Source organism: Pogona vitticeps, chromosome 4 (genome assembly GCF_051106095.1).
Source record: "Pogona vitticeps strain Pit_001003342236 chromosome 4, PviZW2.1, whole genome shotgun sequence".
NCBI lineage: Eukaryota > Metazoa > Chordata > Lepidosauria > Squamata > Agamidae > Pogona > Pogona vitticeps.
The window spans coordinates 140630430-140649341 of record NC_135786.1 but is presented as its reverse complement, the minus strand read 5'-3'; the positions used below and the strand labels follow the sequence as shown (position 1 = coordinate 140649341).

At 44.6% G+C, this 18912-nt stretch overlaps 1 protein-coding gene across 3 annotated transcripts; it reads left to right on the top strand.

Moving 5' to 3' along the window:
• The first annotated feature begins 1257 nt into the window (after positions 1-1257).
• Positions 1258-18019, top strand: SNRNP48 (small nuclear ribonucleoprotein U11/U12 subunit 48). Of its 3 annotated transcripts, none has more exons than XM_020797175.3 (9): positions 1258-1583; positions 2984-3097; positions 3705-3765; positions 4914-4979; positions 7524-7712; positions 8125-8246; positions 13161-13282; positions 15825-15983; positions 17820-18019. In XM_020797175.3, the coding sequence occupies exons 1-9, from the start codon at positions 1434-1436 to the stop codon at positions 17857-17859; spliced, it is 1023 nt and encodes a 340-aa protein (XP_020652834.3). In that variant the 5' UTR covers positions 1258-1433; the 3' UTR covers positions 17860-18019. The 3 variants fall into 3 exon arrangements, with proteins under 3 accessions (XP_020652834.3, XP_020652832.3, XP_078247821.1); XM_020797173.3 differs by having other exon boundaries at positions 3705-3783; XM_078391695.1 differs by having other exon boundaries at positions 1494-1672.
• Positions 18020-18912: the final 893 nt, after the last annotated feature.

Sequence of the window (18912 nt, the reverse complement as noted above, 5' to 3'; positions counted from 1 at the left end):
TAACATGCTGTTTGCAGTTTGACAGTGGCAAAAAAGTGTGTGTAACTATCTTCTGCAAAATTCTACTACAGTGGGGTCTTGACTTGAGAACTTAATCCGTATTGGAAGGCGGTTCTCAAGTCAAAAAGTTCTCAAGTCAAATCTGCATTTCCCATAGGAATGCATTGAAAACCATTTAATCCGTATCTGCCCTTTTCTGTCCATAGAAACTAATGGGAAGCTGCTATTCTGCCTTCGACCACTAGAGGGGGATATTTTGTTTCTTTTTTCTTAGGTCAAGAAAGGTTCAGGGAAGGCAGGGAAAATACAGTCCAGACAGTACAGTACCAGGCAGTCCGAAGACTGTCTCCCAATCCACTCTCTAAACGCTGGGAGGAGTGAGGAAGCAGACAGGCACCCTTTTCACTGGCCAACAGTTAACTGAAAGTTCAAATTTTGCACTTTCCCTGCCTCCCACGTGGGTTTTTTTCAGTTCTTAACTCAAATCTAAGTACTTAAGTCAAGTCAATATTTTCCTATGAGAGCGGTTCTTAAGTCAAAATGTTCTTAACTCAAGCCGTTCTTAAGTCAAGACCCCACTGTAGTTGTTTGGGTACTAACTACAAAAACTATCTTCCTTCCTTCAAAATTGGACTATGTCCTAGAAAGCATTTTAAGATGAAATAATGCATCAGACAGTCATCCTTTAGTAAAACACACTTGCTGCCCATCACTTGGCTTTTATTTAGCCAATTAAAACCTAAGCAAACATAGACACATAAATCAATTTTAATTAACTAGATATAGGTAATACAATTATGTATGAAAATTGATTGGAGTTTAGTGAAAACAGTTGCATCCTGCCCTCAAGAGTCTGGAGAAAACTTTTTTAAAAATCAGCTATATAGCATGTTTTTATAGGTTTTAGATTAGAGGGAAAACACACATTTACCTTAGCTACTGGATTGCTTTGTCAGAAGGAAAACCTCTTCCTATAGAGGGACAGTTTCAAATCCCAGAACCCACATAGAAAGATGGCTATGACCTAACACTTCGATTTCCTAAATTTTTGGTAAGCCAATACAGTAAATTCTGATGCGAACAGCACCGCAGTGTGGGCTGTACTGACAGGACCAAGCTTAGCTGGCTCTTGCAATACCCAACTCCGCCCAAAGAGGCCGCTGTCGCCAACAGTAAGCTACTCGCGTCTCTGAGGGGGTGGCGCTCTAACCACCTCGTAGGTGAAGTTGCAGATATCGCGAGAGTTCGCTCCTAGGTGCCGGAAACGAAAAAGAACACCGCAGCGTCTTCGCCTGAGTGTGCGCGGCTGCCGAAATAGATAACAGTTCCCGAAACTTTCGCCGTACTCTCTGAATGCCTCGCCTCCGTGAGTGACCGGAGAGACGGGGATGTGGGGGGGAAAAAAATAGGACGTCTCTTTGCCAGGAATAAAGATGGCGCTGCTGAGCCTTGGAAATCCTCCGCGTTCGGAACCCCTGGAAGCGAGGCTTCCTGTGGCAAGCATGGCCGCCGCCGCCGCCGCCGCTCCAGACGCGTGTCGTGGGAAGAGGCGTCTTTCCTCGGCGATGTGGTTTGGAGGCCCAGTAAGTTGCCTCTCGAGGAAGGGAGGGTTAATAACGATCAGAACCGCAAGAGCTGGGACCCGTAAGCCGCCTCCGCGCCTGCTTTTAAGGTGAAGGTGGCGCAGAAGAAGGGCCGGACCCGTCCTGTCCGCTGCGCTTGTGCTGGAAAAAAGAGGCACGCTTTCCCACGTGTTGCACGACGGGCTGCCCTCCTGCTAAAAAAAAAAAAGAATCCCTCTTCAGGGCCGCATGTTTTCGGAATGATGAAGGGCAGTGTCCTTGATTTAATTCTGTGATAATAAACGCACTATATGTGCCTGTGCGTGTAGGCACTGCGTTCCTGGCTGCCCTTTGCGTCCCGTCACTCTAGTTCAGTCCTTCTCAGACTCGAGGTGCCAGGTGTTAATTCCAGTGTAACTCCCAAGAATCCCTCAGCATTGGCCACACGGACTGCGCCTGCTAGGAGCGGAAGTCCTTACATAGATATCTGGGGGGGGGGGTGTCCAGATTTGTGAGTTCCTGCTGGGGTCAGCGGTTTGCTTCTTCCTCACTTCTGGCTTATCCGGTTGAGATAAATCAGCACGAGAGCGTGACACGAGATGATTCCCTCTTCAGAAGTCTGTGTGACTGGGAAGGAGGAGAATAAAAATTCCTTGCAGACTGGTTGTCTGTACCAGATCCTTCCAGTGGTCAACAACCTTGGGCCTCCAGATGTTCTTGGACCAGCTCCCAGAAGCCTTCACCACCACCTCTTCTGACTAGGATTTCTGGGAGTTGAAGCCCTAGAACATCTGGAGGCCCAAGACTGGGGACCACTACTTTAGGCTGATGGCTTGGGTATAATGGGTGACAGTTTGTCAGTTTTAATATGGAGAAGGGAAAAACAAAGAGATAAGGAAACCTCTCCTGAATTCCTATCTTGCATTAACCTTTTCTAATACAGTGGTGCCTCGCTAGACAGTTACCCCGCATGACAGTTTTTTCACTAGACATTAACTTTTTGCGATTGCTATAGTGACTCGCAAAACAGTGATTCCTATGGGGGAATTTCGCTGGACAGTGTTTGGTCCCTGCTTCGCAAACTGACTTTCGCTAGATGACGATTTTGACAGCTCCCTCCGTGCTCGCAAAACAGGTGTTTTCGGGACCTAAGATTCGCAAGACAGCAATTTAAACAGCTGATCGGAGGTTCGCAAAGCGGCTTTCCTATGGCCGATCTTCGCTAGACAACGATTCTTCCCGATTGGAACACATTAAACAGATTTCGATGCATTCCAATGGGGAAATGCTTTTTGCTAGACAATGATTTCGCTAAACAGCAATTTCAGTGGAACGAATTATCATCGTCTAGCGAGGCTCCACTGTATTCCAGAATTTTATTCCTCTGCTACCTACTGATCACATTTTGTCATTTTCTGTAGTGTGAAAAAGTGACGTGTCCCTATGATGCTAATCATCAAATGTCTAAATCTTCCTTGGAGAAGCATATGGTGTCCTGTAGGCTGAGAAAACTAGAGTATTCTAAAGAGGAGGAGGTAATATTCATGTGCTGGGTTCTTTCTTCATTTGGTTTTCCACATTCTGAGGATAGGAAGCATCCCTCTTACCCAGTTTCTTTCGAAAGCAAATGTGACTTCTTAATTTTGAAAACTTTAAATGTTTTCACATTGTGTTCTTCTATATAGAATGGAGGAAGTGGTGACTTTTAAAATTCCAATCAATAAACCTATTTTTTTTAAAAAAATCAATATGTTAAGAGTTCGTGTATTTATATTCTTTTGAGGTGGTCGTGCATCGAAAAACCACATTGAATTAAACTCAATAGGAAGAATATCCAGTTTCTCAGGTTAAATGTTCTAAGACAGTTAAAGCACTTATTATGCAAATATATTTTAGGATAGACTAGTAGCTCCGGGAACAATAAAAGGGCAGGATTAGCCATGTGGTTCTATCATGATTTAGTTTGTGTATACCTTACTGAGAATTAAGAGTGTGGATTTGCATTTTCGAAATCCCCAAGAATTCCAGAAGCATTATTGAGAATTTGTAAGAATGCACAGGATTAAGAGGGGAAGTGCAGTGTTTAACTATCAGTGACAATGATAATTACTCAATAACTTTTTGGTACATTTTGTCTTTTAGACTGAAATGTATGATTCTACTTTTTTCTATGAGAAAGCAAGGATCCCTAAGGTTCAAATGGGTGAGTGTGAATGTGCTGGTAAGCAGAAATCATTAGGCATCAGATATTCTTACTGTGTTATGTGTTCTACTGAGTGAGAACGTTATAGATAATCTTGAGGAAAAGTCTGTAATTGTATAGATTTCTGTTTTCCTTCTGGAGAATTCATGAAGCTTAGTTCAGTATGCTCTGGCTTAATTTTTATTGGGTAAGGCAACTGATCCCAAATGGAAATTGTGTTGAGATGTTTGGAAGGTGATATTTATTCCCAGGTAGTGTTACGTTTTAACTGTTTGCTCTGGCTTAATTGTTGTAGTTCATGTCTCTAGCTGTTTGTTTTCAAAGCTTGGTATCAAGTTTTGAAAACAAAGATTGAAACAGTTTTTTTCTGGAGGAACCTCAGCTTGCTTGTTTCTCAGAAATGTTGCTTTTCTACCAAAGAGGTACTTAAGATGTAATATAGACAGCATAATCAACGTAGTAGGTCAGGATTCTTAAAATGCAGTGGCTGCATAAATGATATTGTGTCCCCCACTAGACTAACTCATTTGAAATCTGGCTGCTATATTATATTGCTTTCTGCTAATTTCATGGAGATTCAGTCCAAGGAGCCTTGAATAATTTAAAAAGTCCATGAGAAAAAAAGTGTGTAAAACCAGAATATTCAATTAGAAATCCTTTGATGTTTGTTAAATTTTTCCAGGACAGAAGCAGCTGTTAGGCTGCTGGAGCAAAATGAGTAAAGAGTCTTGTACTTTAAAGGTGATAAAAAATTTTATTATAATTATTTATTTTTATATCTTTTAAGATTTATACCCTGCCCATCTAGACCAAAGGTCTACTCTGGGCGGCATTACAAATTTAAAAACAGTAAAACCAATAAACATGCAAATAAAATGCTAAATAAAAGTTCCTAGTCATAATGGTGCAACAAGACTGTTGTTTCTGTTAAAAAATTTCAGCACATAAAAATCTCTCTTAAACATCTGGTCTCCAAATGTGAACAGCCGTTTAAAAAATGTGACAGCCAGGATCGTTTTGTTTTTACCCAGACTGTTGCTTCTTGTGCATTTCATGCATTGTGAATTAAATAATGTGTCTTCAAACTGCGTACAGTAGAATCATTATATATAGCTCATCCTTTTATGTCCTTTTCTGTTTTGCTGCAGACAAGAATTTGCAGTTTCACATTATTAAACAAGCCATTGCTAAAGAGTGTGGAAGTTACTATGCAGGTAAGGAATAGCAAGGTTGTCACAAGCGTTCCCGTAGTACAGAAACTATTTGCGCTTTTAGAAGCCCTGACTTGGATAGCTCAGTGGTTTAGGTAGCTGGCTGTGGAGCCAAAGGTTGGGGGTTCATTTGACCACTAGGAGTAGAACCAGCCTGTGTGGCCTTGGGCAAACTGCACAGTCCCAAGGTGCCCCGAGAAGGAAACGGTAAACCACTTCTGAGTATTCTCTGCCTGAAAAACCCGAAAAGGGTCACCATGAGTTAGAATTGATCTGATGGCAGTTGGGGGGGGGAATAGTTTCACTGTTTTATATGTGTTTGAATTTTCCAACATAGAAGCTTGCTCTCAGTGACTTTTCCTTCTGTGTCTCCATTTGGAATTTCCTAAAAATGTTTGCCTTTTTAAGATCTAGTCCTTTCCTATTTATTTTCTCTTTTGTTTGTTCATAGTATAACCCATGGCAGTGAAGCCAGACTGTAATCCATCTAAAATTATGTTTTTACTAAATATAACACTTTTCAAGGTGCAATGCTTCTGTGGTTATGTTCATTTTAACATGAAGTAGGTCATGAAAATGCTCATTTTATTGATGGCACCCAGACTGTGATTTACTGAGAGCTAGCCAATGATGCTAGCTCTCAGTAAATGAATTCGCATTGTTGTAGCAAAATGGAAACTGCATTGTCTGCTTGGATAAAGAAAAGGCCTGGATCTTGGAGACAAAAACAAATTCTGATGTCTGATATAAACAGGGAGAATTCAGAATCGCATCTCAGCCTGACTTTCCTGCCACAGAAGTTCTAAGGTCAAATGAAATTCTGAACCCCTTGAAGAAAAGGCAGGGCTCAGGTACAAAAATGAATAAAACTACATAGTACTACGTTGTACTATGATAGTGCACTGAGCTGTTGCCCTGCATCATTTGTCAGTCCCTAGTGTTTTAGGATTATTTTCTGTGCCCTGCTAGTGGACATACATTAAGGATTGTTTGTATTCCTTACCTTTTACTAACACATCACATTTAGCTTATAGTACCCTATTTTCCCGAAAATAAGATCTAACCTGAAAATAAGCCCTAGTATGATTTTTCAGGATGCTTGTAATATAAGCCCTACCCAAAAAATAAGCTCCAGTTAAGTGAAACCCTGCCCTCCACCATTGTGCAGCAACTAGAAGATGACATAACTGTAAAATAAAACATCCCCTGAAAAAAAGCCCTAATGCATTTTTGGAGCAAAAATTAATTAAGACCCTGTCTTATTTTCGGGGAAACACGGTATAGTATGTCCTCATCCTAAGCCTGGAATAGCTCAGACTGAGGGCAAATGTCATCAGCCAAAGCATCTAATGTGGCCTGGTGTGAGGGTTCGGGTTCAGGCTCCGGGTTTTCTTCAAATAAATTGACAGACTTCCTTGGTTTAGAAATTGGTGTAACATTTATTGGATTGTTTAACAAATAACCTGTGTCAACAAAGGTATTCCAACAATTTCCTCCTTCTAACAATTGGTTAGATGGGGGCTTCCACTCTTTAACTTTAAATGGGTTGCACCCCTGAGTGTTCCGGGGTCCCGGCCAGTCCATTGTAAAGTCCGAGTTCAGTAATTATCCTGTCTCCCCTTTCAGTAAGGGGACTGTGTCTTCGTCCCAGTCATCTGTCCAGACCTGGTCTCGTGAGGGGGAATCCTCCGGCCATAGTCTTCAGAGGGACCCCTCTGCTGTAGCTCCATCATCCACCATTCTAATCTTTCTCTCCTCTCCACCTTTCCCTTCTCTTTCTCCTCCATTCTTTTGACTCTTGCTCTCCCCAATAAGAGGGTTTAGGGGTACTCTCACTTCTCCTTCTTGCATCTGCCTCCTCCTTTGGGACTCTTAATTTTTCTGCCTTCCCCGTCCATGGATCTTCCAACCAGATCCACTCCCAACCACCCCCTTTTTATATCTACAAGCCCAGGTTCTACCTCTACCCGGGGCTGTCGTGCTCCTGCCAAAACACTCCCGCTTTCTTTACAGTCATGCCTTTCAACTTTTCTTCTTTGATCCCCAGATCTGTTCCCGGTGGTCTTATCTTCCTGGGAGGGGGGATAGGTGGTGTTTGCACTTCCTTGTCAGCAGAGGGCAGGAGGGTGTGCACTCCCGTGAGAGGAATCTTGCTCTCACTGTCAGTCTTACACTTGGTCTCAGTTTGCATTGAGTGGTGAGTGAGAAATATTGATTGATTGGTTTGGTTTGGTTTGATTTTTATACAGTGGTGCTTCGCTTAACGACAATAATCCGTTCCAGGAAAATCGCCGTTAAGTGAAAACATCGTAAAACGAAATTAAAAACCCCATTGAAACACATTGAAACCCATTCAATTCGTTCCAATGGGGTAAAAACTCACCGTCCAGCGAAGATCCTCCATACGACGGCCATTTTCGCTGCCTATATAGCGAGGAATCCATCCCTAAATTTTCAAGAGCTTCTTACATTTCCAGTGCTTCTCTGGCTCAGAGGATTTGTTCATTTTTGATTGTCCTAACCGAGTCAATTGTTTGCACATTTCAGGTGCTTATTCTTCTCAGCCTGTTGAAGTTCCAGAAAACCACAAGCGTTACATATGTGATTTGACTCAAGCTGACCGTCTTGCAATCTATGACTACGTCCTTGCAGAGACAAAGAACCAGAGGTCAAGATCCCAGCTGACAGAAAATGACAGTGATCTGTTCGTAGATTTGGCAGCTAAAATCAGCCAAGGTCTGGGGAAAAATGTTGTAAGCTGTGCTTTACGGGATATTTGTTAAATTCCAAAACATGTGAAGTGGGATTTCATACTTTTGCTAAGGCATCCTTTTTTCTCAAATAACACACAAGCTTTGCTCTGCCTTGGACATGATAGCATTCTGGGGTTAATGTCAGATTCAAGCCAGTCCTGTTAAAATTATTAGGACTTTATCATGTGTGTTGTAGGCTGGGTTGCAGTTAGTGATCATTGCAGTTACCCACTGCAAAGCAGCACCCACTGCACTGTGCTATTTTCCCTGCCTTGAATGGTCTATTTTGATGGAACTGTGCAGTTGAAATGGAACTGTATGGATGACCTTCGATACTTATCAGTATATGCTTTTATACTAATACTGGAACGGATGTATTCTTTTTTGTTGTTTAGAGGATGGTCAGAAAGGTCCAAAGTCTCATCTTGAAATTCTTGCGGAGATGCGGGACTACAAAAGGCGACGCCAGTCCTATAGAGCTAAGAATGTACATATCACTAAGAAATCCTACACAGAGGTTAGTTGGGAGTATCTGGAGAAATATGAGTTCTTGCAGGGATTATTTGATTTTATGTTAACATAAATTAATTAGATCATTATATCTAATGATCAGCAGGAGCAGTAGCAACTGACCAGCGTTCCTGACGTCGGGGGAGCTGCCTGCAATATCTGCCGTCCCAGGCACGGGTGAGAGACGTGTCTGGGAGAATTTCTGGCTTGCGCTCCCCGGCCTTTTTCAGGACTGGGACCCTGTTGCTACTGCTCCTGCTGCTTCAGGCCATCCCACCCCCTTCCATAACATCAGCCACCTGGCTGGGAGGGAGGGAGACCATAAAAGCCGGAAGCTTGTGCCAGGGCCCTCACAGACCAGCGTTCCTGACGTCGAGGGAGCTGCCTGCAATATCTGCCGTCCCCAGGCACGGGTGAGAGACGTGTCTGGGAGAATTTCTGGCTTGCGCTCCCCGGCCTTTTTCAGGACTGGGACCCTGTTGCTACTGCTCCTGCTGCTTCAGGCCATCCCACCCCCTTCCATAACATCAGCCACCTGGCTGGGAGGGAGGGAGACCATAAAAGCCGGAAGCTTGTGCCAGGGCCCTCACAGACCAGCGTTCCTGACGTCGGGGGAGCTGCCTGCAATATCTGCCGTCCCAGGCACGGGTGAGAGACGTGTCTGGGAGAATTTCTGGCTTGCGCTCCCCGGCCTTTTTCAGGACTGGGACCCTGTTGCTACTGCTCCTGCTGCTTCAGGCCATCCCACCCCCTTCCATAACATCAGCCACCTGGCTGGGAGGGAGGGAGACCATAAAAGCCGGAAGCTTGTGCCAGGGCCCTCACAGACCAGCGTTCCTGACGTCGGGGGAGCTGCCTGCAATATCTGCCGTCCCAGGCACGGGTGAGAGACGTGTCTGGGAGAATTTCTGGCTTGCGCTCCCCGGCCTTTTTCAGGACTGGGACCCTGTTGCTACTGCTCCTGCTGCTTCAGGCCATCCCACCCCCTTCCATAACATCAGCCACCTGGCTGGGAGGGAGGGAGACCATAAAAGCCGGAAGCTTGTGCCAGGGCCCTCACAGACCAGCGTTCCTGACGTCGGGGGAGCTGCCTGCAATATCTGCCGTCCCCAGGCACGGGTGAGAGACGTGTCTGGGAGAATTTCTGGCTTGCGCTCCCCGGCCTTTCAGGACCGAGACCCTGCTGCTGCTGGTGCTGCTGCTTTGGACAAACCCACCCCTTCCTCAACACCAGCCACCTGGCTGGGAGGGGAGAAGGGGCATTAGAAGGGTGTGTGGGTTTGTTCTTATTTGTTTGTTTTAACTGTTAGTATTACTAATTGCCATCAGGTTGCATAGAGACCCACAGTGGACCTGATGGAACAGGAAGGGGGGAGGGCGTTGGAGGGGGCAGCCATTGAGGTGGTGCTGGGTAGGGGAAGGAATGGTGGTGGGGGTAGAACATGCCCGCGTAGGAGAAGAGAGGTTAGATATCTTACATCTATCCCCTCTTCTAGTCCTACCTCCAACCAGATGGTATCAGGCGACCATATCAGCAAACCCTCGAGCCACACGGTGCTGTTGATGAACGCCAGGTCAGTACAAAATAAAACTGCCCTCATCCATGATGTAATTCTGGATGAGGGTGCTGACCTGGCGTGCATTACTGAGACCTGGGTGGGAGAGGAAGGTGGTGTCCCCCTCTCCCAGCTGTGTCCTCCTGGGTACTCAGTCCAGCACCAGTGTCGCTCGGAGGGTCGGGGAGGGGGAGTTGCTATAGTCTATAGGAGTTCTATCTCCTTGACCAGGCTTCCTGTCCCTTTGAGAGGAGGTCTTGAGGGCCTGTATTGTATGTTGGGCTCACGAGACAGATTAGGGATTCTGTTGGTGTACCGCCCACCCTGCTGCGTACCAACAGTCTCCCTACCTGAGCTGACGGAGGCAGTCTCGGACCTGGTGTTGAGGACTCCCAGGCTGCTGGTGCTGGGGGACCTCAACATCCATGCTGAGGCTGCCTTGACCGGGGCGGCTCAGGACTTCATGGCCGCCATGACAACCATGGGACTGTCTCAATGTGTCATCGGCCCGACACATGAGAAGGGCCACACCTTGGACCTTGTTTTCACAACGGGACTGGAAGATGGTGGTTTGGATGTGGAGGGGCTGGTTGTGACCCCATTGTCATGGTCAGACCACTTCCTGGTCAAGTTTAGTCTATTAGCTTCTTCTTCCCTCTGCAAGGGTGGGGGATCTATCAAGATGATCCGCCCTCGGAGACTTATGGATCCAGATGGATTCCTGAATGCTCTGGGGGAGTATCCGTCTGATATGGTTGGCGCTCCTGTCGAAGCTCAGGTCACCCTATGGAATAGGGAGATGACCCGGGCGGTTGACACGATTGCGCCTAAGCGCCCTCTCCCTGCTCGCCGAGCCCAGACAGCTTCCTGGTATACTTCTGAACTGCGGGCGATGAAGCGAGAGGGGAGACGGCTAGAGCGCAGGTGGAGGAAGTCCCGCTGGGAATCTGATCGAACACGACTTAGAGCCCATTATCGGGCCTATTTCGTGGCAATGCGGCTGGCGAAACGGCAATATTTCTCCAGCCGCATTGCTTCCTCAGAATGTCGTCCAGCAGAGCTGTTTCGGGTGGTCCGGGATCTTCTTCAACCGGGAAACCCGGTGGAGGTCCCGGACTGCTCATCAGCTCGCTGTGATGAGTTTGCTATTCATTTTGAGGAAAAAATCGCTCAGATTCGCAGTGGGCTGGACTCCACTGTTACTGCAAAATCGGAAGATGTGTCCAGTGTGCCGTGCTTAGGTCAAACCTTAATGGATGAGTTTCAATTGTTGAGACCCGAGGATGTGGACAGGGTGCTTGGATCTGTCCGTTCTACCACCACGCCGCTCGACCCTTGCCCATCTTGGCTAATTGGAAGATCTGCCAGGGGGGTTCGCACTTGGGTCCAGGAGGCCGTGAACGCCTCTCTGAGAGAGGGAGTGGTCCCTACCGCCTTGAAAGAGGCGGTAATTCGACCACTCCTTAAAAAGCCTAACCTGGACCCAAGGCTGGTGGTCAACTACCGACCAGTGGCGAACCTCCCTTATTTGGGCAAGGTGTTGGAGCGGGTTGTGGCCGGACAACTCCAGGCGCTGCTGGATGAAACGGATTTTCTGGATCCATTTCAGTCGGGTTTCAGGCCGGGTTTTGGTACAGAGACAGCCTTGGTCGCCCTGTATGATGACCTTTGCCGGGAGAGAGACAGGGGGAGTGTGACCCTGTTGATACTCCTGGACCTCTCAGCGGCTTTCGACACCATCGACCATGGTGTCCTTCTGGATAGGCTGGCTGGGTTAGGAGTTGGGGGCACTGTTTTACGATGGTTCCGCTCCTTCCTAGCTGACCGTGTCCAGAGGGTGGTGCTGGGGGACAGTTGCTCTGCCCCATGGCATTTATGTCATGGGGTTCCTCAGGGCTCGATACTGTCCCCCATGCTGTTTAACATCTACATGAAACCGCTGGGAGAGGTCATCAGGAGGTTTGGGCTGAGGAGTCAGCAATATGCTGACGACACTCAGCTCTACCTCTCGTTTTCCACCAATCCAGGTGAGGCGGTTTCTGTGCTGAACTCGTGTCTGGACCTGATAATGGACTGGATGAGGGTTAATAAATTGAAACTCAATCCAGACAAGACGGAAGTGCTGTTAGTGGGTGCTTCGCCGGACAGGTTGGAGGGCCACTTCCCTGTCCTGAATGGGGTTACACTCCCCCTAAGGGACAGGGTCCGCAGCCTGGGGGTGCTCCTGGACCCCAGTCTAACTTTGGAAGCTCAGGTGGACTCGGTGGCCAGGGGTGCCTTCCTTCAGCTGCGGAAATTATACCAGCTACGGCCCTACCTGGACGAGTGGAGTCTCATGACAGTTACACATGCACTGGTAACATCTCGTATTGATTATTGCAATGCGCTCTACGTGGGGCTGCCTTTGAAGACGGTCCGGCGACTGCAACTGGTTCAGAATCGAGCTGCGCGGCTGGTGAGTGGTGGGGCCGCCAGAGAGCACATCAAGCCGATTCTGTATAATTTACACTGGTTACCAGTTGCTGTCCGGGCCCAATTCAAAGTGCTTGTTTTGACATATAAAGCCCTAAACGGCTTGGGCCCTGGATACTTGAAGGACCGCCTCCTTCCATATGAGCCTACCCGGCTGTTAAGATCTAGCCAGGGGGCCCTTTTGAAAGAGCCATCCCTCAAGGAGGTAAGAGGGATGGCTTGTAGACAAAGGGCCTTCTCGGCAGCTGCCCCCAGACTATGGAACGCCCTCCCAACTGAAATTCGCCTGGCGCCGACATTGATGATATTTCGGCGCCAGGTCAAAACCTTCCTGTTCCAGAAGGCTTTTAATTGAAATAACATTAACTGTGGGTCTTAATGATGGCAATTTTAATTGTATTTTAATTGTATTTTAATTGTATTTTAATCATTTTATTTTATTCCATTGAATTTTAATTGTTGTAAGCCGCCCAGAGACCTTTGGGTAGAGTGGGCGGCATATAAATTAAATAAATAAATAAATAAAATAAATAAAATAAAATCTGTTTTTAAGCAGATTTTGCTTAAGTAAATTGCTAGCACAACTAACATTTTAGGCTAAGCCGTCTTATATACTTTTTAAATATATATATATATTTATTTTTATTTGTAACACTTTAAACACACCGGCATAACCAAATAAAAGGGAAGAATGGGAGGGGAAAGCGTGCTGTGAAGGAATTCAGTTAACAAGGTTTGAGATACTGTACCATCAGACAAAGACAGACAGTGCTATGCTTTGCTTTTAAAACAAAGTGTCCTGATTTTTTATCTGGTTCATCGCCTAGGATGCCCCCCCATCCAACAGAACAACCACTTTTTTTCTGAGTTTAGTCTCTGATATTTCTATCCAGGTAATAAGAGATGTAATTGGAGTGCATATGGAAGAACTTGCCAGTCACTGGCAGGAGGAGAACAGAAGTGCAGAAACTTGTGAAGACGATGCATCCTCTTTTTCAGCAAAGTCTTCAGGAAGGTAGGAATTGCTACTGCAAAACGTCCTCTTTTTCCAGGGGCGTTAGTACCTTTTGAATTACAAGGGAAGTAAAACTTGCACAATAGTGTCATTAAGATAAAAGCTATAAAGAGTACTATGTCGAATAGGCATGGAGAATCTCAGTGGAGCTGAGGACATTCTTCTGATTTGCCAACAGCCCAAGGTTTGTATCCACATGACAAGAGGAATACAATATTCAGATTTTTTGGACTATACATTCCATAGTTCTCCACTCTGGGAGTTCTACCTAATAGGCACCTTACAAACAACGAAATGAGGCTCACTTGGGAGAAAGGCCTCAACTGGAAGGCTTTGAGGCTTAGCTAGTAGGCTCACATCAATAAAACCTATACAATAAACCATTCTAAAATATCATAGAAACTATATTAGAAACAAACATGTATCATATTAAAGCCAACATTACAAATAATTTTTAAAGTATTTAAAAATCTCTTAATAAATACAACATTCCTCAGACCCTTATTGCATGCCTGAAAAGGTCTTTGACGACGGAAGAACAAGCAGAAGGGGGCCAGCCTGGTTTCTCAGGGCACCACATTGCAAAGCCTGGAAGCAGCCACTGAAAAGGCTCTCTTTCATGGCCTCACCAAAGCTTGGGAAGGTGGTAGGACTGAAAGAAGGGCCTCCTCAATAACTCTTAAAGCTGATAAAGCTCATATGGAATGATACAGTCCTTCAAACAGTCTGGACTTCAGCCGTATAGGACTTTATAGGTCATAGCCAGCACTTTGAACTGGACCTGGAAACAGACTGGCAGCCAGTGAAGCTGCTGTAATAAGGGAGCCACCAGTCAGGCTGCAGCATTTCAAACCACCTCAAGTTTCCCAACACCACCTTCTTTCAGCCGTCCAGGAAGGATCAAAACTACTATAAAACAGTAGCTTCAAGATCCACTCCAGAAGGATATCATGGTCAATGGTACTGAAAGCCATTGAGAGATCCAGCAGAACCAACAAGAACACACTCCTGGTGTAGGTCATCCGGTGCTAGCTGAGAGCTTTCTTTCTGAATAGAAAGCTAGGCCTGGCTCAGTGGTGGCAAACCTTTTTGGGCTCACGTGCCCAAACTGGGGTGGGTGGGTGGTCAGTGTGCTGCCACGCAACAGTGGAGGACCCGGAACAGGAAGTGCGGACCCAGAACTGGAAGTGGCGACGGAAGGGGGAATCCGCACCAGTTGCCCCAGATCCGCCTGCCGAACCGCCAGCACCGGCTGCAGCCGCCTTCTGAGGTTTGGCTGCACAAGGGGGAGGGAGTAGCGGTCTGGTGACCTATGGCTCGTGTGCCAGCAGAAAGGGCTCCGTGTGCCAGCTGTGGCACGCGTGCGATGGGTTCGCCATTGCTGGCCTAGCTAAATCTCAAGTGTTTTCCAATTGAGCCTTTTATCCCAGGTGAAACACACTTTGGTGTCTGTAAGGTATTTGTCTGTCAGGCTGAATTCCCAGAATGGAGAATTATGGGATTTGTAGTCCAGAATAATCTGAAAATCTCATTCTCAGATGGGACAAAAGAAGCAAATTTACATATTTATTTTTTAAAAAAGAATCAGTGCAGTTGTGTACTATAAAGATTGATACATTGGGCTTTTGTTACATGAAAGTTTAGGGGGGTGTTGCCTCCAGTGATGCTGCTTGCCAGTGCAGGTGTATCATGGCCATCTACTGTATAGCCCAGGAATTACCAACACCTGCCTCATGGGCTGTTTTTTTTTAAAAAAAAAAAACTCCCCAAAGATCTCACCATCATTCTCACCACTGCTGTACTGGCAGTTAAGAAACCGCTTGTCTCAGCCTTTTAAAAAAAGCTTCTAAATAGGTAAAAACAGCTGTACCATCAAATTTTAGTAGCACGGCAGGTATTGTGTAGGCATGATGGATAGGGGGAGGTGCAGTACAATTGTCGTTGTGGTTTTGCATCTTTGGTACAGATTCTGTACTGCCTCTAGTGACAAGCAACAATCTTTTCTATACAATGGCTGCCTCTGTTTATTATGGACTTAACAGGCTACAATCCTATTTGGTAGTTATGCCTGCAGAAGGCAAGTGGTGTTACTCACAGTAGCTTCTCACTGCTAATTAATGAGTCTCCATCTAGATTTTCCAGCAGCAACCCGGTGGGTCTGTGTGTATCCAAGACTTCAAACCGGGCCTCGTCAGACATATTTTTTTAAAGGGAAAGGGAGTTGTATGTTATATTGGCCCCTCCCTATTCATTTCATCAGTGGCATGTGTTTTCTTCCGTTTCCCTAGGAGGGGGATAAAAACATGTCCTTTCATCTCAAAACTACTCCTTTCCCTCCCCCGCTCCAGTGTACATGCTGTGACATGAGGACATATCATATTGGCACTAGCATCCAGACATGCAAAGTATTTTGCAAAAATGATCAATCAATAAATCAGCATCTGTTCAATTACTTATTAAACAATAGCTTGCTGACCATATAAAACAGACACAATTTATTCCCCCTAAACTGTATTCTAAGGCCATCAATTCCTTTCTTTAGAAAGGAAGAACAGAGATCTGCATCTGCTGATTCAAGACAGTCTTCTGAAAGCTCAAGGGATGCTGATCATTCTAGACACAGGAGAAGTTCCAGCAGAAGTCCGGGCAAACGAAAAAGAAGTCGCGAAAGGGAAAGAGATTCCCGCAGGAAAAGAGAAAGGCAAGTAATAAATGTCCTTGGTCTCTGACTGTGGTTGGATAATTTATGCCTTTAATGTGATAGTGATTGTAATAGCTGAGATCAGAAACAGTAAAGGTTCAGGTGAGCATGCCAGAGGTAGGTGGTATGCCACTTAATCAGTACTAAACTATCAGATCAGTGCTCACCCAAAGGTTGTAATTCCACTTTTGGTGCTACTTAGTTTTTGCATTCACTCAGCTACTCTGGTTTTACCTTTCCCATGCTTTCCAGAAGTACCACTAATCTGATATTGGTTCAGCTTACAATTAAAGGATCTTTTAAACAGCGATTCTGACAATGTCTAATGCAATGTATATATGCCATAAAATTTAAAATATGGAGGTTATCGTATTGCTTAATATGACAGAAATACCTAAAGCTTATCACAATTCTTAAGGTTAATTTCTACAGGGTGTCATGCCCAATTTCCACCAACTAAAATCTTCCTGATGTGTGACAATCATAAGAAAAATTCTAGAATGGTCAACAGCTACTTTATAGTGATAAAAAAATTCACTTAAAGTAGCTATTGCAGCATACAATTAGTTTACTCTTAACCCCTAACGTAAATCACTCCAACTGAATTTCTTATTGTAGGAACATGCATGATTTATGAAATAGCATAGGAATATGGGTGGTATAAACATCCCCTTTGGGGTCAGTTGTGACCCCAAATGCATAAGACATCGTTTTCATATGAAGATGTGTGTAAACATAATCAAAATAATTGTGAGTTAAGGTTTTATAAAACAAGAGTGACTACATTTAATTTCAACAAGAATTGGTGCTGTTACTTCAGGAGTGGGGCTGAAGTGGAATTGTAAACCATGTTCAGAACAAGTTGTTCCATAATCCCACTCCCTGCCCAAAATGTTATATACATGTATGTTATCTCTAAGCTCTCAAGTATAGAATGCACTGTGACAAACCCAGACCTACTGGGATATACCACAGTTTCACTAAGCTGCCACCAACCATTCCCTATAAGAAGTCACACAGACCAGGGATGGATTTTTAAACAAATAAAAGAACAAGGTTTATTTACATAACACACAGGGAAAATAAAATGATCAGGTGAATAAGATACAGTAACGTGGCTTAGTCTCAATCATACATACACACAGTTTGGTTCACACAGAACACTTAACTTGAAGCACAGACCCTGAACCTATCAGTTCTGGCTAACCATACAGACACCTGAACCTATCAGGTTGGTACTGACTGACACACAGTAGTACCCTGTCTGACACACAGACTCCCACTCAAGCTTCTTCTCTCAGCTCTTCTCCAGCTTCTCCTTAGCTCTCCTACAGAAACTCCACATATATATACAGTACAGCCCCTCCTCCTGATGTCCCGCCTTCCACTCCCCATAGGATGGAACTTTCCCTCCAACCCATGACAGACAGGTAACATCAGTGCTGTATGTAACATGCACCTGTATACAAAAATAAGAATTTAATTCACTTTATAAGCAGCATAGTTCCAAAAAATTTCAGAACTGGGCCATCCAGTTTTCAAGGATAAAAACCCTTGAACATTCTTGTGAAGAGAGAAAGGAGTAAGAAGTCAGAACCAAAAGAGGTCATGCTTAGAGAAGTTGTTTGAAGTGTTGAATACTTTACAGAAATTAGGCAAAGGATACATTACTCAAAAGAGCCACAAGTAAATTATGTATGTATGTACGCACATGCTGAAATGTGGCGATGTGGTAAGCACATTCCACAGTTCTTCCCCACTATAGTCTGCTGTTTGCCTAAAGTTTACTTCTTTCAGTCTGCAGAAATCTTAAATAATGCTTGATCTTTGTTTCAGAGATGAGGACAGGCATCATAGTCACAAAAGAAGAAAATAAAATGGACATCTTCCTTAACTGTACATGGGCAATACAAGGACTAGAAATTAAATTGTATCCATTTCATCTCTGTAGCATCAGATTGCAGCTTTGCAGCAGTGTCTATTAGGTTATATTATATCAGCTGCCTGTGTGTTAAATAAATGTGGTATGAAAGCTGTTTCAATCACTTTTTGTTGTGCTGAAGGAAAGTGAGAGTGAGATGCACTTAAGTCACTGTGAATTCTATAAATATTTATTTATTTATTTATTTATTTATTTATTTATTTATTTATTTATTGTCATTGTAAGTATATACACAGTATACTCATACAATGAAATTCACAGACACCCAGAGACCAGACACATGCACACACATAAAATTCCCCAAACACTCCCCACCCACTAAAAAATCCCCCAACACTCCCCACCCACTAAAAGTACTTACTAAAAATACAAACATCTACACAGCAGGCCAAGTAACACAGTCCAACTAACTATTCACTACTGGTGGTCTTTAAGCTCATTATTAAGTGCAATTATAGCTCTGGGATAAAAACTATTCAGAAAACGTATGGTCTGAGTCTTAATTGTTCTATATCTTCTGCCAGACGGCAAGAGTTCAAAAAAGTTATAAGCAGGATGGGAAGAGTCTCTCAGGATGCTGTGTGACTTCCTCAGACAGTGGGATGTGAAGATGTCATCCAGAATCAGACCATCAACTAGAGAAATACGAGTGTGGCCAGTGGGTGCATCTGAGCAACTTCAAGATTGCTTTAGGAGCACTGATTGGGCACTGTTTGAGGAGGACAATGTTGATACTTATGCCTCGACAGTACTGTTTTATATAAAAAGCTGCATCGATGTTGTTACTACCACCAGACAAGTATGAGTGTTTTCTAATAACAAGCCTTGGCTAAATAGAGAAGTGCACCTTTTACTAAAAGCCAGAAATGCTGCTTTTCATTCTGGTGATGAACTACAGTATAGAGAGGCCAGACCTAAACTGAAAAGTGGCATTAGGGATGCCAAAGCTATGTACAGCCAGAGAATTGAGCAATATCTTGAGAGTTC

What these genes read in the sequence shown, in the direction of transcription:
- SNRNP48 (XM_020797173.3), top strand. Translation starts at nt 1,434, where the DNA reads ATGGCGCTGCTGAGCCTTGGAAATCCTCCGCGTTCGGAACCCCTGGAA. An exon ending in GGGTGAGTGTGAATGTGCTG is followed by an intron (nt 3,784 to 4,913) that starts GTAAGCAGAAAT and finishes GTTTTGCTGCAG; the next exon opens with ACAAGAATTTGCAGTTTCAC. An exon ending in GTGTGGAAGTTACTATGCAG is followed by an intron (nt 4,980 to 7,523) that starts GTAAGGAATAGC and finishes TGCACATTTCAG; the next exon opens with GTGCTTATTCTTCTCAGCCT.